The following is a 23,144-nucleotide window of genomic DNA, read 5'->3' on the forward strand; positions in this document are numbered from 1 at the left end:
GAGCTTTAACAGTAAAGATCTCTTAGTGGCAATCACTACTGGTCAAGCTTGTTATTTTTTTCCAGGATTGGAAAACCAAGAATTCATTCCTTCTATAACTGCTAGCACTGTTTAAAAATCTCCAAAGAAGTGAGCCAAAATGTGAAGAAAATAATGTGCTTGCTTTGTTTACTGCAGTTTAATGACATGTAGCAGCACCCCAGCTGCCTGTACTTTGGAAGGAGATGTTCAAGTATATTAAAAAATAGTCTCCACTTAAATAGCTTTTTAATATTATTATTATTAGATAATAATTGATTAAAAGGAATGAATAAATATTTTTCTTATGTATTTTTGTATTCTTTATTTATTTCCACTTTGAAAATATATGATGACTGTGACATACTGTATATGGTAAATGTCTTTTCACGCGTTTACCATAGGCTTTGAAAAGAGCTGTCATATATCCTGGTGGGTCATAGAGGCATTATAAATTGTGTTATGCTGCTCTTACAATGTCTTATGTAAATATATATTTATAGAGAGCACTTGGCATTCACTTTCCAGTGTGCAACTTCACAGGACAGGAACCCTGTAAGTCTGTTGGCACAGGGATAAGTACCCCTGTGGCACCCCTTTATTCCAGCTTGCTTTTGTGGTTGGTGGGAAGCAGAATATGATGTGCCAGGTGTAATTGGTTCCTGGGTAGCTTAAACTCTGCACCTGCTATAGTCGTGATGATGTAATGAGTGAGGTTGAATTCTGAGAATTATTTATTGGAATTATATAGCACCAAAGTATTATGCAGTGCTGGACTTTAATAATAAGGATGCATGGTATTTATCAATAATAGTATGTTTAACTCTAGCCTTCGAAGGTCATATCCATGCCAATGTTGGGTAAAGCAATATGATGACCACGTCTTTCTTAATTCAGTTTCATTGATTTGTGCTGTGCCAAAATACCCTCTTATGGTGGCCATACATGGTACAATTTTTTTCATATAATCTTACCACGTCTATGTAATATAAGGGAACTGCCTAAATTATCCTTTCAGTATATTTACTTAATTTACACTTATACTACATAGAAATGGTAAGATTGTATGAAAAAATTGTACCATGTATAGCCACCATTAGTGATGCAGTGAAAAGAAATTGACACAATTGTTTTCATTTTAAAATTAATTTGTATGAACTGAGTAATTGTTTATTTGCACAATTAAATTGCAAGAAACAAAATACAGACTGCAATATAATCTCTTATCATATTAAAGCATATATTGAGGTTTATATAACATACATACATCTTGTGTGATTTATATATATAAATATACAAATTTTACAATGGCATAATCCCAGGAATGGTCAATGAGATGTAAGTTTTGTTCGTATAGGAATATGCAAATCCTGTATGAAAATGTATGCAGTTTGAAAATGGACCAATCTAATGCCACCTAGGTATGATTCAATTTTTCAAGCTGCATACATTTTGCATATAAATAGCCTGTATGAATAATTTGAATCTTATTTACCATCCTTAGACCTGACCAGAGATTGAGGGATCATAGATGTATAAGAAGACAATAACAATGCAGAAGTATATAGCTTGCATGGAGTTAATTGCTGGTATCTTTGTTATTGTGATTTAAGCTATGGATTCTGGAACAGGCCTTACAGCAAGAATGTACGAGTTACAAATCCAACTCTTTATCCTCAATGTTGGGTCTGTCAGTTAATCGGAACGCTTCCAAGAATTCATTGATGTCTATGTTTCCATCTTTGTTAAAGTCTATGCTCCTGGCCATGCTTGCTATGGCCTCATCGCTAACTTCTATATTCAGGTGGGAGCTCAGCAACTTCCAAGTGTGATGGAATTCCTCAAATGAAATGAGGCCTGAAACGGAAGGAAACATTTTATTCATTGAGAGGTTTAATTATATCTTATCACATAGAAGCATGCATGTTTACCAAGCTGGTTCTCTTATTTATGGTATGCTCTGCTAGCTAAACACAGCTTACAGAATACGCAAATATGATTTTGGAATGCACTATCGTAATTCAAAAATTGAATTTATTCAAGGAGCAAAAGCAATTATAAACATGCACATTAACCAGTTCAGTCTTCAGTCTTTTTTCACCTTATGCATCCGAGCAATTTTCACCTCCCATTCATTCGCCAATAACTTTATCACTACGTATCATGATGAACTGATCTATATCTTGTGTTTTCTGCCACTAATTAGGCTTTCTTTCGGTTGTACATTTTGCTAAGAATTATTTTTTTCTAAATGCATTTAAACGGGAATATTTACCTCCTTAGCGGCAACCCCGTGCTGGACACGGGGTAAGCCGCCAGAGGGTGCCGCTCAGGCCCTGCTGGGCCGATTTACATAATAATTTATTTATTTTTTTGCTACCTGCAGCTAGCACTTTGCTACCTGCAGCTAGCACTTTGCTAGCTGCGTGTGCATAACGATCGCCGCCGCCACCAGGGTAAAAGCGCCGGCGGCGATCGGAGGGATAACGAAGGGAGGGGGGAAGCATGTAGCTAGCGCTAGGCTAGCTACATGCTTAAAAAAAAAAAAATTAAAAAAAGTGCTGCGCTGCCCCCTGGCGGATTTATTGTACCGCCATGGGGGTTAAGAAATAAATTTGAAAAAATTCATTATTTAGTTTCTTGGACAGTATAGCTTTAAAATAATACATAATTAAAACCCACATATTTTATTTGCCTATTTGTCTCAGTTATTACACCATTTAAATTATGTCCCTATCACAATGTATGGCACCAATTTTATTTGGAAATAAGGGTGCATTTTTTTTTTTTTTTAGTTTTGCATCCATCACTATTTACAAGCTTATAATTTAAAAAAAAATATTAGTAATCTACTCTCTTTACATGCATATTAAAAAATGTCAGAAGGAAAAAAGGACCGGGCACCAGCTGCAGCCTTTTGGATGTACCGTATATACTCGCATACAAGCCGAATTTTTGACCCCCAAAAAGGGGGTTAAAAGTTGGGGGGTCAGCTTGTATGCGAGTCATGTTGGTCCGCGGGTCCCCCGCTCCCCCCAAGGCCGCCGCCGCTGCTATTACCTTTCCGCATCTTCTATTCCCCTCTCCGTGCTTGTAAACATTCACAGCAGCGCGCCCGGCGCTGCTACTGTGACGAGGCAGGAAAAAGCGCGGCTTCCAGTTACTATGGGAACCGCTCTTTCCTGGCTCGCCGCTCGTCACAGTAGCAGCGCCGGGCGCGCTGCTGTGAATGTTTACAAGCACGGAGAGGGGAATAGAAGATGCGGAAAGGTAATAGCAGTGGCTGCGGCCGTGGGGGGAGCAGAGGACCGGCGGACCAGCTATACTGAGCGCTATACTGAGCACTATACTAGCTAAACTGGGGCACATTACTAGCTAGACTGAGCACTATACTAGCTATATTGAGCATTATACTAGCTAAACTGGGGCACATTACTAGCTAGACTGAGCACTATACTAGCTATACTGGGCACTTTACTAGCTATACTGGGACACACTAGGGGAATAAGGCGGCCAGCATTTCCTACCCCCGGCTTATATGGGGGTCAATCATTTTTCCCTGGTTTTTCAGGTAAAAGTTGGGGGGTCGGCTTATATGCGGGTCGGCTTATATGCGAGTATATACGGTATCCTATACGTCCCAAAGGCTAAAGTAGTTAAATAAAATGCAATGCAAAAGTAAGGTCTCTTTTCCACGGGCAGTTCAACTGCCTGTGGAAAAATGCCTAAAAGTCCTATTCTTAAAGGACAACTGAAGTGAGAGGGATATGGAGGCTGCCATATTTATTTCCATCTAAGCAATGCCAGTTGCCAGGCCCTCCTGCTGATCCTCTGCCTCTAATACTATTAGCCATAGCCCCTGAACAAGCATGCAGCAGATCAGGTGTTTCTGACATTTGTCAGATCTGACAAGACTAGCTGCATGCTTGTTTCTGGTTTTATTCAGATACTACTGCAGAGAAATAGACCAGCAGGGTTGGCAGTCAACTGGTATTGATTAAAAGGAAATAAATGTCAGCCTCCATATACCTCTTACTTCAGTTCCCCTTTAAATAATTGCTTGTGTACATATCTCACACCCACAATCATCCACTCTCCTACAGAGAGAGAAATGGGAAAAAGTGGGAGGCGTTATAGTTTAGCAAACTTGCACCAATACCCAGCAATGCAGCAGTAAGAACTATTACCGTATTTGTCTGACTATAAGATGCTCCTGACCATAAGATACACCTAGGTTTAGAGGACTAAAACCAGGGGAAAAATATATACTAAGCCTGGTGCATCCATGATGAAGGGGCATCATCTCTGTCCTCCTTGTGTCCTCTATGCCCATTTATGCCTCCTTTGTGTCCTCCTCTATGCCCCTTTTTGTCCCCTGTGTCCTCCGTTTGTCCCCCTCTGTCCTCTGCATGGGCACAGTACAAGGAGTCCCTGACATTGTGGCAGGTTGGAGGTTCGTATTGGCAGGTATTCACAAGTCCAGAAACTACCTTCAATTAGATTATAAGACACAGTTACTTTTTTTTCCCCCACTTTTGGGGGAGAAAAAGAGTCTTCTAGTCCAAAAAATACAGTAATTTGTGCCCGCAAACAAATCAATAGGATGCACAGTATGTGTAGAAACGGCAATATGCTCCGTTTTTGCAGTTCTTTTTTCAATGACCTGTCATCTCATTAAATCAATGTTCAAGTAGTACCTCATAAGCCTGGAGTAGAGAGATTGTGTGGCTTACCACTGGGTCCTGACAATGTGGTATGGTTAGGAGATGTTAGCTGGTGGAACCGTTCGATCATGGGTTTCCTGGCCTGCAACAGCCCAGGAGAGGCTTGGACCCGAGTCGCTGAAGTTCCATTAGCTGAAATCTAACCACGCTGCATTGCCTCAATTCCAGTGCCCTTATACACCATCCAACAGAGGGTACTGCAGGCAGAGGGTGGTGGAAGATTCTGCCTTAAACTTACATATGCAGTTTTTATCCAACTGTAATTAGATTAGGGAGACACCTTCTTTATGTGAATTATCACTTTATATGCAAATATTAAAAATGTGCTTTGTGTTTAAATTCTCCCAGCCCTTATAAGCAGCACCTCACCCATACATACCTCCCACTAGGATTATTTCTTGTAAGTGTTCGGGAGAATTGCAGTATTGCACATAGTGACCCTATCAGTCAGAACTTCCACGTAGTGTCAAGTAACAGAAGCAGAACTGGTGGATGTCTTGGATTTGGAGCTCAAGACCCTCTTCATCCCTGGGACAGACCCAACAACATAGACAGCCGATCTGGAAAGTAGGGTGCTGCACCCAGTAGGGGTGCACGGTTTCTCGGTTTTAAATTGAAACCGCGATTCATTAGAAGACGATCTTCTGATCGTCAGTTTTTTGTGAATCGCGGTTTCGCCTGCCCGTACGGCTCTGCCCGCCCAAATGCATTCAATTCTGAATGCGGAGGGAGGCTGGGGGCAGATCCACAGCTGTCATGCATAAGATTGCTGCTGATTGGGCAGAAGAAGCTGCGTACAGCTCCACCTACTGCCTGTTAGCGCATGCTGCGGGTCATGGGGTGACACAAGTGAACTAGGAAGTATGGAAGCCCCTGAGGACTCTGCCGCTATAGCGGCTAAGATGCATGTGTCCGGCGGGATCGAGCTGATGCCTCCCATGATCAAAGAAGGAGATGAAAGGGCCAGCGGGGAGGATAATTACAGCGGCTACTCCTATCCCACTTGGAACCACCGGCTGGGGATCACGCTGCTGCTGGGCTAATGCCGGAAACCGGGTATGATCAAAGGGCCACATTGCGGATCATTACCGCGGCTATTGCCGCTTGGAGCTACCATGGATCACGCTGCTGCTGCCGCCCCACTGCGCACCTCATTGGGAACATTTGGACCAGCTTGGACCCCCAGATAGCACCCAGCTACTGCCGCCCAGGCTGGTGCGATATCATGTAATATAACTGTTGTGGTTAGTTATGTAGCTGGGAGGGGGTTTTATGTAATGTAAAAAAAATCGAAATCGCAATTACTGAGATAAAAATCGCAATTTCAATTTTTACCTAAAATCGTGCAGCCCTAGCACCCAGAGATAATTCTTAAAGACTTTCAGTATATGTAGTAGGATATACAATTTACTTCATACTTTTTCAGATTGCTTTGTTAGACTAACACTGATGATCACTGCTACACTTACACATGGAAGTGAGAAGCCACACGTGTCACTGTTATGTTTTTGGGTATCTTTTTTTTTTTTCACCTGCAGACCAATTCCTACATACACCTGGCAATTTAATAAAAGCTCAGTGTATTACAGTCAAGTGTGAACATCTGTGTACAGGAATCACTTCAAAATAAATTATTTTTGTATTTTAAATAAGTTTTGGCAAAGCAAATGGTTGCATCTAAATGACCGGTAAGTAAAGGCTCTACACTAGAAAGAAAACTATTTCTGCATTGAGGGTGTTCTGATATCGGTTCTACCTCTACATTAAACACAAATGTCTCTTGTTGAGAAGAACTCATTTTCAATTTCTCTACAGCCAACAAGGCACATCAGATAGCATTTCATAGATACTGTCTCAGCAGGAAATAGTATACATATGTTGGCCAGGTACAGTCTAAAACATGCATGGAATGTTATGATTGACCTCGCACACCAAGACACAGAACACATTCAGGTCGGTGCCGGTTTCATGTCTGACATTCAGGGGCATACAATGGCTATCATTCATAAAAGTGAGTTCGGTAATAAAAATCTGTGCGGGAAAATACCGCTTTCGGTATTTTAGACTTCTGTGCGCTCATTTATAAAAATGTTGCCAGTTGCAATAGCAGTGCGGTGATTTCTCGAACTAGGCTGGCGTAACAGGAGGAGCTGCCTGAGTCCTTCTGTGCGCTGCTCTCACTGCTGCTGCTTGGGAGGTCTGTCTCCATTGACTTAAATGTATTCCGCATGCTTATAGCTACTTCCAAGGAAGCGGTATTCCCCGTCCTCATACCGCTTGCTCTAATCTTTATGAATTGACATTTTGTTACATTTATTAAGATAATCACCGCACAAGGCGGTAATTTATCTCTCTGCTCGGTAATTGTAGCTTTTCATGCGGAAACAGCCTTTATGAATACACATTTTGCTATGTGCTCGGTAAAGTAAGCGGTTTTCAGCATTTCCGCATGCGGGAATGCTTTATGAATGATAGCCAATGAGAACTGGAAACACAAAATCTTAATGGGATACAAACAAAAGGGTATGACTAAAACAAAATGGCTAAAAATTCTAAAATTGGGGAAAAAATGCACTTCAAAAAGCACTTACCTGAGCTATCACTGTCTATTATCCTGAATATGGTTTCCAAATCTGAACGATTTCTGTACAGGGCTTCTAACAGACTTGACTGTATATTCTACAAGTGATGAAAAGAGATCAGTGAAGCAGTAGTAAAAAAATAAAGGTTTAAAATTGACGGATTTTAAAATGAAAGCTAAGCTATGTTCATGGTCAAAAAAATTAAAAAGAAATGTATAAACTGTATGTTTTTGTTAAGGGGAGAACTTACACTACCTTTTTCACATTGTCCACACTCCTTGATAGTAATCCTTTACCAGGCATGGTGTCCTTCTGCCAGCCGTATTCAGAGACTCAACAGTCATCTGACCCTCAGATTACTTTGGCTCAGTAGACAGACTGGAATGTATTTGGCTGGTAAAGGACTGCAAGAAAGCGTGAAAGCATAAGCACCCAGCACACTAATCCACATGTGCTGCTCTAGACAGCGGGTGGGAGATGCAGTACAAGTGTGTCAAAAATGGTGCTGGAAATTTGGGTGCACCAGGGGCCACCGTAGACTGTAATGGGAATTAGGGCTATAGTGGCGCTCAGTCAGTAATTTGGGTGCTGTCAAGAGACAGACTAAATTATGATGAAAAACAGCGTAATTTGGCCACCCGCTAAAGCGGGCAGCCAAATTACATCTTACCCCACAGTCCACCGTGGCCTGGAGGGGGAATAGTAATGAACTTTGCCACGACATTTGCAGGAGCAGGGTGAGACATTTTTTGGCTTCACCCCGTGAAATTTCCTGGCACCTTAATTACATGTACACCTGTAGTAGTACCCTATGCGCTGCCTTGGCTGGGGAGGGCGAGTGATGCAGCACCATTTGCACTGCACTGGATGGGTTGGAGGATGCAGCATACTATTTGAGAAGATTAACCACTTCAGGACTCAGTCTTTACCCCCCCCCCCCCCCCTTAAGGACCAGCGCTGATTTAGAAGATCTGTGCTGGGTGGGCTCTACAGCCCCCAGCACAGATCAAACAACAGACAGAGCGCCCCCCCTTTTTTCCCCACTAGGAGGATGATGTGCTGGGGGGGTCTAATCGCTCCTGCATGCGTGTGGGTGGTGGGGGGGGCACCTCAAAGCCCCCTCCACCGCAGGATTCTCCCTCCCTGCCCCGGAGATCGGAGGCTGCACAGGAACGGATCTGTCCTGTGCAGCCTCTAACAGGCTCCTGCCTGTCATGTGACAGCGATCCCCGGCCGCTGATTGGCCGGGGATCACTGATCTAGTACAACGCTGCTACTGTTAGCAGCGTTGTAAAAATGTAAACAAAGCGGATTATTTCCGCTTGTGTTTACATTTAGCCTGCGAGCCGCGATCGGCGGCCCGCAGGCTATTCACGGAGCCCCCCGCCGTGAATTGACAGGAAGCAGCCGCTCGCACGAGCGGCTGTTTCCTGATTATTAGCCTGCAGCCGGCGACGCAAATGTGCGTCGCTGGTCCTGCAGCTACCACTTTGCCAACGCGCGTTATGAGTGCGCGGTTGGCAAGTGGTTAAAGTTATCATCAAGGCTAGTGTAGACTAGACTATCAACATTTTGCTATAAACCATACGCTATTTTTATTCCAAATGTAATTTACAGCAGATCTCTACAGATATACTGGAACCTGCAGGGCCCTATCACAGCTATCTTTGTGCATCGTAGGAAAAGGGTGCCAGGTAATTTGGGCGCCAGGTGAAGCCGCTAGTAGAATATCAGCAATTCTGCCGATACCGGTAAGGCTTTTTACTGCTCCTACACTAATTCTATCCCTAGTTACTCCTAATTCTAGCACCTTCTTTGAACCCTACGCCTAACCCTACCCATCCCTTAACGTAATTCGAGCCCAGATTACAACACTGGGTGTCATTATAGCCGCAATTAATATTGCCGTCTATGACAGAGCCCAAATAGCCTACTTTGAACCTGTATCTGCACCTGCAGTCCTACTTCACAGTCAAAGTAGCTGAAATGGCTTCTTCACATCTAGCATACATTGGGCTTGATTCACAAAGCGGTGCTAACTGTTAGCACGCCTGTGAAAACCCCCTTAGCACGTCTAAACGAGCTTTTCACGCGTAAAACTTTATGCGCGTAAAACCTTACGCGCGCACTGCACAGGGCGCTCCGCGCGAAGTGCCCATTAAAGCCTATGAGACTTAGCGCGTGCATTGGACTTTGCGCGCGCGATCTGATTGAGAAAACCGGTGCTAACCTACTTAGCACCCTGGTTAGCGCGCCTAAAGACTTTAGACGTGCTAAGTAGGTTAGCACCGCTTTGTGAATCAAGCCCATTGATGTCTCTGAACCTCTCAGTGTGTTGTAATATAGAGGATACCAATCAGAGATGTTATGGGTTACGGCTATTTTAGAGCTGACCTTACAGGTTTAGCTGAATTAGCATACTAAAACCATAGCAATGGATATTTAACTTTACCTCTCGGATTGGTTGGCACACAGAAAGTTCATCAAACCACTCTTTATATTTAAGCAGACCATCTGTAGTGTTTCGGACAAGCTGTGGTCTGAGCATTCTCCATGGCAGTCCTAGCTGTAACACAGTCTCCAGTGCCATTGCCCAGTCATTTAATGTAATATATCCTGTACAGAATAAATAACTCTAGTTATTTTTTTTTAATACAAAATAAAGCAACCAAATGGGAGTGTTATAACCACATATATGTCAATGGTTAACATGCAGTGCTCTGTGATGTGTGACTACTAGCGGGTGGCTGATCGCTGCTCTGATGTGCATGCATGAGGCCACCGCTGGAGCCGGATGCTTGCAGCAGGCTATACGTACACAGCAAATATGGCAAATATATAAGCAGTTTTGTGTACTGCTGTCAGCCGTTTATGTGAAAGGGCCCTAAGAATCACACCCCAGTACTCCCTTGTGACATCCATACAAGGACCATTATAATACAGGTAGTCCCTGACTTATGAACACCTAACTTACAAGCAGCCCGCCAAATGGTCTGAAAATGTGAAATTTGATTGTGTGGAAAGAAGAGAAAACTTTTTTTTTTTCAAAAAAATGACCTTGTTTTAAAACAAGGAATAAATCCTTTTTTTTTACACCAGTGACATTTTTCTGCAGAACTCTAAGGGCACAGGAGGGCACAGGTAACACAGTAGGGGGACAATGAAGGTACGAGGGAACAGAGCTAGCAAGGGGGGGGAGGGTTACAGGGGACAGAGATGGCACAGTGTTTCAACTTATGGACAGATTCAGGTTGAGAAACCTACAAATCGTTACCTCGTCCGTTAACTGGAGAGTACCTGGCCTTACAGCATGAATTTGGCTTACCTGTACGATTCTTGTCAAGTCTCTTAAATTCAGTAAGGAGAGTTGATTTATGAGAAAACAGTTTTTCCCTTAAAGCTCTCAGTGCAGATTCTTCCACAGTGCTCACTCTAGGGACATAATAAGAGGTATTACTGGTGTGTTAGAAAAGGCTGCCCACTATCCTGTCCTATAAACTGGGACGAAATAATTCAAGCTCCTAAAGAGGAAGCACAGATGACTGTAGTATGTATAAGTATGTATAAACAGTACCTTTGCCTCATTGTTAGGGTGGTTGTAGGTTTGCTTGCTTGGTACTGAACAAAATGTGGGATGAGATCCGGCCCCAGTTTCACAATTGCCCCTTTGTTACTACCAACTTCATAATAATTAGATGCAGAAAATATTGTCAGGACCTGTGAAGACAGCAACAAACATTTTTCATTTCCAAAACTATTCAGGGTAAACCGGGGATTTCACACAAGATAGGAATTGTTGATAGCCTTAAAGATTTACATTACTGTGTTATTATTTGTACATGACTCTGGCTCGTTCTGACTACTCTCTTACTTAGTGTCTTTGTACCTCTGCCCATCTGATCCTGCTGCCGACTCTGCTTGCTTGCCTCCTGATTTTGTACTGTCTCTGTCTGTTGCCGAACCCGATCTGTCTGACTCCTCTACTCTCACCAGAGGGCCCTTGACTCTGGTGAGGGGCACTGTACTATTAGTACCCACCAGCTCCTCTGGTGAGGTATTGCCAAAGCTATTAGTACTACTGTAACCAAACCTGATCTGTCTGATCACTCTTCTCCCACCAGAGGGCCCTTGACTCTGGTGAGGGATATTGTACTGTTAGTACCCACCAGCTCCTCTGGTGAGGTATTGCCAAAACTATCAGTACTACTGTTGCACCAATCACTCATTGCTATTGTTGTCACATCAGCTTCTTATATACCAGCATTATATGTGATTCTGCAGATCACCATATAATCAGGTATATATCTGCATTATAGGTGATACTGCAGATCACCTAATAATCAGAAATCTGTTCTTTGCTGACACAAATCGTTACAATGAGACACTATTTGTGCTCTGCTACATAGACCGCTGAAGTTCTCTATAAATGCACAGTGTTCGTATGATACAACATATGCATGGGAGAAATATTTAGAATAATGTGACAGTGAGAATTTCAAAGCATTAACAGACTTATCTAATTACTATTATTTATATACAGTATTTGGCTAATTTAGCAATGCTGGCTATAACTTGCAATAGTCCAAGCATGGATTTCAAACACTTGCCACCTATGGGCCCTTTCCACTTAAAATGACTGCAAACACGCTGCAATTTTTTTTATTTTACACCAAGTTTTTTCCAGTTCATGCAGTTATAATTTTTTTTTAAGTGCAATTGCATTTGTCTTTTTCTGACCATTCCTTTAGGCTGGTTTCACAGTGGGACGTTACAGGCGCACGTTAGAGCAGCCTGTAACGCACCCCACCGCACAGTAATGAAAAATCAATGGGGCTGTTCACAGTGCCCACGTTGCGTTACATTGTAACGCTGCGTCACAAGGCAACGTACTGCATGCAGTACTTTAGACGCGGCTGAGCCGCGTTAGACTGCTTGCACATGCTCAGTAACGTTGGGGAGGAGCGGAGAGCGGCCAGGCACATGGCTAATTAATATGCACTGCACGTTGTGACGTGCAGTGTTTACTTCCTGGAGCGGCCGCTCTGTGCGGCGATTGGCCGGCGGGACCACGTGATGCCGCATGCGCACAAGAGTGCGCATCACGGCATCACTGACGCCAGAGTGAGCTGCACAACGCGGCTCACTCTGACGTCCAGATCCAGCACCACCAGGCGTTCCGTTAGGGGGACGTTATGCGACCTTAACGCCGCCTCTAACGCAACGTCCTGGTGTGAAATTAGCCTAAAGAAAAGAAATAAAATGGAATGGCAATAGAAGCACCATGGTTGGCATGCGATTGACTTGCACTTCCCTTGACTTTAATCCTAACACAAGTGCAGAAACAATGCTGCATGCACTACGTTTGTGTTTGAGGAAAAAATGTATTGTATCATTGGAAAACCGGCAATGCTAATAGCAGGCAAATCACATGCTATCCAAAAATCGAGTCAAAATATGGTGAGTGGAAAAGGGCCCAAATAGAAAATTTTAATACAGTAAATCCGGACCAGTTTTGCAGGATCACTTATAATCTTTGAATATACCCAGTGTAAAAATGCCTTATCATCCTAATGAATTTCCTGATACTGTTTCGCTTCCTAGAATATATGTTTAAGTTAATAAAGGAAACTTTATTAGGAGGTTGCCATTGCTAAATTTAAAAAAAAAAAGCTAGATTGTCTAGTTGCTATACTGATTTACTGGCCATAGTAGTTTCAAAAGGTGCATCATTTTTTGACAGCTGAAACAATGTTTTTTTACTTTTCGGTAATCAGGCTGATGTCTATACAGACATCCCCTGCCTTCTGCCAGCATCAAAACATGAGTAATGAGCAAATGGCTGCAACATATTTTCCTGATTGCTTTGTTCCCTGGTGCCATAGAGAGCTTCCTGCCTCTTCTCTATTATCCCTTCCTTTAGGACACAGTAGCTGGTAAGATCAGGTCAGCACACCACTGTCACAATGCAGTGTTCCGTTTATTGTATAAGTCAGCACAGACGTAACAATTGTTTCAGGGAAATAAGGGGTTCCCTTCTTCAGAAAAGTGCATCTGTATGGCAAAATATCTACCAGTATCTCAAAAAAGTCCACTGCTTTTTTTGGATACTGATCTTAAAGAGAAACCGTGACCAAGAATTGAACTTCATCCCAATCAGTAGCTGATACCCCCTTTTACATGAGAAATCTATTCCTTTTCACAAATGGATCATCAGGGGGCTCTGTATGGCTGATATTGTGGTGAAACCCCTCCCACAAGAAACTCTGCGGACCAAGGTACTCTTGGCAGTTTCCTGTCTGTGAACCTTGTTGCATTGTGGGAAATAGCTGTTTACAGCTGTTTCTAACTGCCAAAAAAGCAAGCAGCAGCTACATCAGCTGCCAGCAGTAAAAATGTCACCATGTGATAAATGTCAGAATGTAAATCAGGGATTTAAAAGATGTTACAATGGGCAAACACTGACTAAATCATTTATACATAATTATTGTAAAAATGAAGCACTTTTTTATTACATTATTTTCACTGGAGTTCCTCTTTAAGTCCGAGTGAAGTTTCATTGCTCGCTTAATTGAACTCAGGCCATTTGAGTGCTTCTCACTTCATGCTGGTTGGAGCAAAATATCTAGGCAGCAATCAGTGACAAGTAGCATGCCAACAAATGAAGATCCCCAAGAAGAACTAAAATCCTTTTTCACAGTACAAATGCCTTTGGCAATAGGTATTAAATACAATAGCCTACAGACTTTCATCCTTGCCTCAGCAGAATATTGTTTTACCCTTGCATTATTATAAATGATAATCCACCTTTGATTAAAAAAAAACCCAACCTGTTCAAAATGATATATTACAAGAATTTTGCTAAGCATTATTTCATATTTCGTACCTAGATTTATGAGCAGAGACAAAACAGCTACTTCACAGGGTTACTTGGGCATATTTGTTTGTTCCTGATTAGTGCAGGGATTACTTCAATGTTTCTTCCTGCTTTGTGCAGCTATTTACTTATGTAGACATGTGCAAGTTATGGATGTATTACTGGGCATGATGTATTTTTAGAGAGTGCACTGAAATGTTCTGATTTCATGGTTGGGTTAAAATGTACAGTAAGCTTTCATGCACAGCATGCTGCAAATGGAAATCGTGAACAAAAAATTTTAACCAACATTTAATTACAAAATATAGTAATATATGTCAGATAAATTATTAAATGAAGGCGGAATAACACTGCACCATCTGTTTTCATAAACTGTATTCCAACTAGCATTTTATGAAAGACCACAGAATCCACCTCTTCACCACTAACCCCTGCCCACGTGTCCATGCTTCTCTCTGTGATTGACTGTATCTGGAAGCTCATTGCAGGCAGGTTTGTAAGACTGCATTCAGAGACAACAGACTTGTTAAATATATACATAACCCAATTATTACATGCACAAACCAATTATTACCTTTCCGTTGTGGCAAAACTCATATCCTTCTTGTTTGCACTCATGAGAACGGATCAGCATTTGCAAGCCATGTTTTTGTAGGATCTTTTCTGTGACATCAGGACCAAAGTAACATCCTCCACCACGAACTGTGTTTGACTTACAACCATCTTGAGCCATGGGATCACTCCACAAAATATCAACAATCTGTCCAGGGTTGAAATAGATACAATAACTAATTACTAATGATATATACTACACTCTCACAGGAAACAAGTGAAGAACCCTGCACATTTCAAATCAGCTTACAATGAGGATATATGAAGATTATGGAACGGTTTTATCATAACAACAAATATAACTTAAGAACACCATAATAATGTTTACCATAAGAGCATACGAACAGGCTTATTCTGATAGAAAAGGGAGAAAGTGCAAGTTGCTCTTATAATCTTAGCTGGTATCAGCAGAGCCGGGCCGAGGCAGAGGCAGGAGAGGCAGGAGAGGCAGGGCGCAGTGTAGGAGGGGGCGCACAACTCACTCAGCTATCATTCCCCTATTATATTTAAAGAGGGAAATAAGAAAAGGGGATAAATGGCAGTGACTGCAAGCCAGATAACTAGAGAATAAGGTGTTGGGGGCCCTGGGGTGCCTCTTAGTCTAATAGCAATCAGTGTGTGACGGCTGGAGTGGGAGGGATGGAGGGGCGCACTTTGGTGTCTCAGCCTTGGGTGCTGGAGGACCTTGTCCCGGGTCTGGGTATCAGTAATAAGGCAGGACAGTTTAGCATGATCAGATTATCAATATGTTGTACTGAATTGTAGACACCTACCCACAGGCTGAAAACATTTCTTATTCAGTAAATGGAGAGCTGCAGGCAAATGGCAAATCAGAAAATGGAACTGCCAAACTTGTCTAATGAAACATTGCTATTAAAGAGCTTCAACAAAAGCAATTGTATGAATACATCATTACAAAGGCTGCATATTCATTTTTGTGTTTTGTTAAAAGGTGAACTGTTCAATCTCATTCTAGCTTTCATAAAATTAAAAAAATTTTTTTAAAGGGACCTTAAACAGTAAAACAGGCAAATGAACTTACCCGGGGCTTTCTCCAGCCCCTCGTAGTCGATAAGGTCCCTCAGCGTCCTTCGGGTTCCCTCTGTTTTGCCCTGCTCCGTTAGAGCAGCGACTTCGGCCAAAGTTGTGAGTCACTGCACATGTGCAGCCCCTCCGCGCGACCCGTCTCGCTCGCATGCCCATCACTGTAAACGTTCTGCGCACACGCAGTTCTTAAAAGAATGAACGTGTGAGTGAAATGGACGTGTGAGTGAAACCAGCCCACGGGGGGGCTGCGCATGCACAGTGTTCCACAACTTCGGTCGAAGTCGCCGCTCTAATGAAGCCAACAGGGGCAGAACGGAGGGAGCTCAGAGGACACTGAGGGACTTCATCGACTGCAAGGAGCTGGAGGAGGCCCCCCTCCCCAGGTAAATTAATTTGCCTGTTTTATTGTACTGATCATGGTCCCTTTAATTAAACCTTTTAAAAGACAAGGGCCTTATTCAATTCACTTTCCCTCCTAAGTTTTCTCCTTGGTGATATTTTCACAAGTTATCAATGAAATGCCTTTTAAGCCACCAGCAAGCAAGAAAATACTCAAGATAGTACTTTTTCATCTACTTTTTTGTTACTTTTTTAATTGCAGAGCGCTGAAAAGTAATTTTAACTAATTATTGATGTTGCTTATCTACACCCCGCAGGACTTCAACTAAAGTCTCAGGGGCGTAGATACTGGTCTGATGCCGCTGATGCATGGTTTGCACGCACCAGTGAGCCGCAGTTACATACAAACCTTTCATGCTGTAATGAATAGCAGAGGTCATTCAGTGAAGTCTGTAAAAATAAAAAATAAATAAAAAACTTAACTTTTACTTCCGTTTCCTATAGAAATCTGTTATTCAGAAAAGAATCAAACAAAAGTAACCAAATTCATAAGAGAATACTTGTTACGTTAGGGTCTCCGCATTTTGTATATGTATGCCATGAGGGTCTATTACTGTTATTTTTTGCAAATAAGGGCTTGTAATTATTGATAGGGTGCAGTGAGAAGCAAAAAAAAAATTACACTTCTATTTCCAAATTGTAACGATTGGTGTCAGCACGCAGAGAGAATCTGATTATTGGCGATCTGCAGTACCACCAAGAATGCAGATATACGCCTGATTATCGATGATCTGCAGAATCAGCGATAATACAGATGTATTACTAACCTCTGGACACCAGAATAGTGAGAGTGTTATGAGTGTTTGGTGCAACAGTAATACTTTGAGTGGAGCCCACCAGAGGAGCTGGCGACCTAAGACTCCTGAGGAATTCACCCCTGACTGTGGGTGATATTCCTGCAGCCTGTGGACCCTTGGGCGAGGGACCGAGGCTGGGTTGTAGGAAGCCCTGCAGCTAATATGAAAGATGTTGCCCTGAACTGGGCTAACGTAATACAGTAATAGCACAATCCTAGTCTGGGGTGTGAGGTCCGTAGTCACGACACCCTGGAACTAGTCTGGAGCATAACAAATAATAATACAATTCCCTAGTCTTGGGTGTGAGGTCCGTGGTCATCAACACCCTGGTACTAGTCTGGAATATAACACAAAGACAATGCAGTTCCCTAGTCTTGGGTGTGAGGGCCTTGATCTCAACACTATGGAACTATGCTAGAGAATACACAGAAGATACACAGTATTCCTAGTCTGGGGTGTGAGGGCCTTAATCTCAACACCTTGGAACTGGTCTAACAAATAAACAGTACAAGGTAATCTGGCTCAGTGTGACTTCCCAGGTCCACCTGGTTCAAACACACTGTAAGGATCTGACTATGGTCTGAATGCTTCCACAAAGTGTTTGCAATGGCAGACAACCAGCAACTCACAAGCAAGCAGAATATACAGTAGCTGAACTCTGCTGCCCCGCCCGAGCCACTCAACCAATCATGAGTCCAGCAGGAATCAGCTGATCGTCCTGATCAGCTGACACTTCCCCTGCTGGTATAAAGGTCCTGACTTCTGGCCCGCGCGCGCGTAGCTCTTCATCCATCTATGTGGACTAACAGACCCAGCCACTCCAAAGGCACGCTGCTGCGTACAAACTGCCACTTTGGACACGGAAACAGCCGCTTTGCTGTTAGAACATGCGGCGGCTTTTCTGCGTTCTGCCACACTACCAGACGCGTGCCTACACGTGCAAACCGCCGCGTTGGACGCGGAATCAGCCGCCTTGCTTTCAGCACATGCGGCGGCTTTTCCGTGTTTTCTCACACAAATAAAATGTTTTTCCCATACATTGTACTAGGAACATCATTTAAATGCTGTAATAACCGGGACAAATGGGCAAATTCAATGGGTGGGTTTTATCTACAATCAAACCATTTTATTTTAAATGGTTTGCTGAAAACTGAGAAATAATGATTTTTTTTCAATTTTTTTCTTCTTTTACCATTAAAATGCATTTGAATAAAATAATTATTTGCAAAAAAAAAAGTATTACCCAAAGAAAGCCTAATTGGTGGCAGAAAAAAAAAGAATAGATCATTTAGGTGTGATAAGTAGTGAAAGTTATTGGTGAATAATTGGGAGGAGCACTGAAATGTGAAAAGTGCTCATAAGGGGAAAAAACTCCTTGGTGGTGTAGTGGTTAAACAGAAGATGAAAAATTATTTCCTAGGGGAAAACTTAGGAGAAAAAGGGAATTGTATCAGGCCCAAGGTTTGTTACTTCCTAACCAAACATTTCTACCGCAGTGGGCTGTTAAAAGGAGCACAATGAAGAGTTTACCTGCTTCCTTTCTTCATCATCCATATCACACTCTTGCATCTCCACAGAGTCAGAATCAGAAGCTGAGAGAGAGTTGTCTGTCTCTGAAAAGGTCTCTGTGAAGCCCACCTGTCTGCGGTATTGTACTAGTTCTTTGTCCACAGCTTCTCGCACTCGTTTAGAGATCTCTCTTCTGTCAATGGTCATTGTTGTTGGGCTGCTGGCAGACCTTTTGCCTTTGTAATTGGGCAGTAGGCTTGGACTGGAACTGTATGAGAAAGAACCACTCCTTGGAGCCGGTGAAGTTGGTGACACAGTTAATGTGTTATCTCCATTTGAACATTTTTCATGATCAGTCTTCTTTTCTGTTTTTTTTGTCTTTTCTTTCTTTTTTCTTGGCCGTAAAGTTGATGCAAACTAAGGAAAAATAAGGAGGAAAAAGTGACAGAAGGATTTGGTTGGGTCCCTCCAAAAAAGGGACAGTAGAGAGATATGATCCCTTCCTCAGTGGTGTGGCAGTAGGCAATGCAGTGGTTGAAACTGCACCAAGACCCCTGCACCTGAGGGATCCACATGGGGACCTCCAACAGTCACTACATTCATCCATTATGGATATTTCTAAAGGTACTGATCGCCTCTATATGTGCTTTAAAGCAGTTTAAAACCCGGACATAATATTCAATAAAAACATGTTTTGCCATACGGTTATCATATTTGCATTTGTGCATAAGTATTATTATTCATTTATAAGTTATAGCTTCCCAAAAGTACAGGTTTTTGCTTTGTGAGCTGACTTTAGATTTTATTAATAACTGCTTTTATTCATTCATTCAGGCAGACATGCCTTGACACTTTGTCTGTCTCCGGGAGCTTCTCCACAGTCAGAGAATATGTCACATTCCTTAAGGTGCGTACACACACACTACGGTCGCCAACGACGGGTCCGTCAGACCCTCCCGCTGAGTGGACTTTCAGGCGACAGTAGCACATGTATACGCGCTGTCAGCAGACTGATAAGGCTGTTTCTGAGCGATCCGCTCAGCGGATCGTTCAGAAACAGCCTTATCAGTCTGCCGACAGCGTGTACACATGTGCTACTGTCGCCTGAAAGTCCGCCCAGCGGGAGGGTCTGACAACCCGTTGTTGGCGGCCTTAGTACGTGTGTACGCACCTTTACTTGACATATTTAAGTAAACACAAGATAACATTGTTTAACATTCGGATGCGGCAGGCTGTGCAGGAACTGAAGCTTCTAAAGCCTGTTTACACCCCTTTGAATGATGTTCTAGTGAAAAAAAATAATGTTGGTTGTATATAATATGCTGTTAATATTCTATTAGAGCAAAGAAGAAATTCTGGGTTATATTCCACTTTAAATAGTGGTAATGATTAACAAATCATTTTTCCCTCATCACACCTCTTTTGGAAAGCAAGTTTTGGTTGTTTTTATCTTGTGATTATTACACATACAGAACTGAGGGGCCCAGTGTAAAATTTGCACTGGGCCTGTGGCTCTGTATCTAGGTCACTGTCCTTCCTCATAATAAGCAAAGGTATTGCAGTTTGCAAATTTTGGCTTAGTAAATCAGTCTTCCCAATTCATATGACTAGTCAGTGGAAAGTTAATTTGCTGCACACAAAGTGCAATACTTTGTAGCAATCATGTTTGAGAAACCAGCAAACCAGGTCCTGAGCTTACCTGTAGGCAAATTAACTTAAAGCAAACCAGTGAAGTGATTGGGGTGTAAAAATTTGGATACTTGGATACTTTGGTGTTAAGATTTGAATACTTACCACAGCAGTGGGAGGCCTCTGAAAGGTCCAGAGGCTTCCAAGCTCCTCTTCGAGCACACGGTTCCTGTTTAGGACCCTCTTGATCTTGTAGCCAGGCTCCTAGTCCTGGAAAAATGCATCCAAACTGGGAAGGTGCGAGTTAGGCCTGCACATACCCAGTAGAGTAAAAAAAGGCTGTGCACAAATGGCTTTGCTCTACTGGGCATGTGCAAACCTTACTTGCGCATGCCCAGTCCAGATGCTCTTGTTCACAGCGGGAGCACGTCCATGAGAAATCTATTCAATAAGCCCTTGTTGAGTAGGTTTAGAAAGACCCAGCACTGGAATGGTAAGGTAAGTATCTACTTTTGTCTCTTTTTTTGTTTTTTTTGTTTTGCTAATTCCTAATTTCTGTACTTCAACCATAGCCTCATTGTAACTACCTACCTGCTGTACTCAACATTTCCTGCTTCATAGACGAAAAACTGAGTTAGGCACTGTCTTCTTCTAATTTGATATATATATATATATATATATATATATATATATGTAGCTTTGTAAAATTTTCCCTGCATTATTTATTGTTCAGCAATGTAATAGGATGGCACTTTGTAAGTAAATAATAATAAAAAAAAAAACATTTCTACTGTACTGTAAGCTTTCCAGTGCTAAATTTAAACATGGACAATAAGCTGTGATGACAATTTATCATATCAGTCCATCATAAATAGAAAATGTGTTTATCATACCTTATGTCGTTCTAATTTAGATAATATCTCCAAGTCTGTAGTGTCTGACACTCCTCCGTGAGTGATCAATATTTTTTGATCAATCAAAGTTGCTAAAGGCAGCCAGCTAAAAACATTTTGCAGCATTTTCAGAATTTTCTTCCCATGAACCTTTGATGAAAATTAAAATCAAAATTGCATGATAAGAATTATCTTACTTTGCTATGCACCAACCATATTTATTTATGATTCTATTTAGGATGAAAAATATAAGCACTAATGCATTCTGGGATTCTTCCCTTCTCCAATCTCTTCTTCTCACTACATCCACTGAGAAATATAAAAGTAATTAATCCTTCTCCCACCCTCCTTTGCTTACTACCTCTATTTAATTACCTTCTTTAAGACTATTCTTTTTATTTTCCCCCCAATTTAGTAGTAAAGGCTAAACTGAAACTTAATTCAGCTACTTAACATCTTATTCCATGACATAATGTAACTCTGAAATAAACAATGCTTTCTACACTACAGTAAAACTTAGCATGTTGGTGATTGAGAATACCTTGTATTTTTTCATCACTTCCTTAGTGAATCCATACCTGACAAGTAAAAAGTAAATCATCATTTTATGGTTGTTGTAGGTAAATAGGAAACAAAACACACATATAAGTCAAGTCAGTACCTTAAGTTGACCATATAGTCCTCATGGTTTCCTCGGTTTAAGTGGATGATTTTTGGGTAGACCAGAAGGAATGCAAAGAGGATCATCAAGATCTCAATGGACTGTTTTCCTCTGTCTACAAAATCTCCATTGAATATGTAAGGCTTCTCTGGTGATGGAAGACCATTCTGAGGATCCAAAGAAAATGTACTGTATGTCAACTCTTCAGAACAATGGTCTCCAAAGTCACGAGCCACACAGAAATATTATTGCTGAAGCAAACTCAATTAAAACAGTGTATTAAAAAAATGAAATGTCCATCAAATTCTAAATAGTTGCTAAAGGCGTAGTAAACACTTCTCCTATATGACATTTTGGTAATAAAAAAACTCAAATGCTATACTTAAAAAAACCCGAGGTGAAAATGAACGAATGAAATAAACAATTGTATCTACCATCCACCTACTGAAAATGACTTTTTAAGATATTCCACAGTTTTATTTTTTATTTAAATCTAATTTTTAAATTAAATTGATGACACATTCATTGAAGTATGCCAGAGCTAAAATCTATGAACTATTGACTCTTTGTATCTCTTTCCTGTTCTCAGAAGCCATTTTCTGCAAGGAAAGTGTTTTATAGTTGTAATTTCTTATTAGTGAGGGTCACACTGTAGTCTGACCCAGTCCTGACTCAGACAGGAACTGCCACTTACATACCTGATGTTTAACTCTTTCAGGCAAAGAAACAAAAAAAAGGAACACAGCTTAGTTATTTGTGTGCTTGCACTGTACATACACATGTCTATCTCAACATGTCACATGTCACCTCTGATAGCCTTTAAGGCAGTAAAATAAATGTCAAGACCAATGGGCTAATAGTAAATGCCATTTCAATGGCCTAATGACAGGTCTCAAGGAATTTCGGGCATACTGATGCAGTGGTGTGTCAGGAAAGCGATAGAGTAAATGAGTTAGAGGGAGACTCTGCAATCAAGACTTTGGGAAGAACCCAGTGATGTGCATTTATTCAGACAATCCTACTGACCTGGATTACAGTGCCAGACACTGATAGAAAAACTCATTTCCTTTTTGTGTCATTTTTTTTTTCATTGTAATTTTTTTTTTTTGTAAAAAAAACAAACAAACATAACTATTGCTGGTAATGGGTAAGGGGTACTAATGTACACGTGGACGCTAAGTGGTGATGGATATATGGGGCTTTTGTTGTTGCTTGAAGGGATCTTCCAGATTCCACCATAGGCCACCCATTATTATAACTCACAACTCCTTCTTGGGGCACCAGAGGAGAGGAAGAACCACTTGATCATTTTTTTTTTTTGTTGTTCAAGGGTTCCTCGGATGGAAGAGATTTTCTTTACTCCCCTTTCAAGGTATCCTCTCAGTATTAAAAAACATTT

General features: G+C 41.7%; 2 protein-coding genes across 4 annotated transcripts in view; one reads left to right on the forward strand and one right to left on the reverse strand.

Moving 5' to 3' along the window:
• The window catches only part of NUP54 (nucleoporin 54), an 83,318-nt gene extending 82,988 nt beyond the window's left edge, over positions 1-330 (forward strand). Inside the window, exon 13 of the mRNA XM_068233292.1 lies at positions 1-330. This exon is cut by the window's left edge and continues 214 nt beyond it. The gene's annotated coding sequence lies outside the window, so the exon portion shown is untranslated.
• An 832-nt stretch (positions 331-1,162) lies between these two features.
• Positions 1,163-23,144, reverse strand: part of PPEF2 (protein phosphatase with EF-hand domain 2) — a 51,696-nt gene continuing 29,714 nt past the window's right edge. For all 3 annotated transcript variants that reach the window (XM_068233274.1, XM_068233267.1, XM_068233282.1), the window contains 10 exons: positions 21,746-21,912; positions 21,626-21,662; positions 21,085-21,234; positions 18,584-18,979; positions 14,773-14,958; positions 10,899-11,041; positions 10,650-10,756; positions 9,777-9,940; positions 7,334-7,421; positions 1,163-1,875 (listed from right to left, as the gene is read on the reverse strand). In XM_068233274.1, coding sequence (XP_068089375.1) covers positions 1,673-1,875; positions 7,334-7,421; positions 9,777-9,940; positions 10,650-10,756; positions 10,899-11,041; positions 14,773-14,958; positions 18,584-18,979; positions 21,085-21,234; positions 21,626-21,662; positions 21,746-21,912 — 1,641 coding nt within the window. In that variant the 3' untranslated portion in view covers positions 1,163-1,672. The remainder of the gene's footprint in view (positions 1,876-7,333; positions 7,422-9,776; positions 9,941-10,649; positions 10,757-10,898; positions 11,042-14,772; positions 14,959-18,583; positions 18,980-21,084; positions 21,235-21,625; positions 21,663-21,745; positions 21,913-23,144) is intronic.

Source organism: Hyperolius riggenbachi, chromosome 1, assembly GCF_040937935.1.
Source record: "Hyperolius riggenbachi isolate aHypRig1 chromosome 1, aHypRig1.pri, whole genome shotgun sequence".
NCBI classification, from domain to species: domain Eukaryota; kingdom Metazoa; phylum Chordata; class Amphibia; order Anura; family Hyperoliidae; genus Hyperolius; species Hyperolius riggenbachi.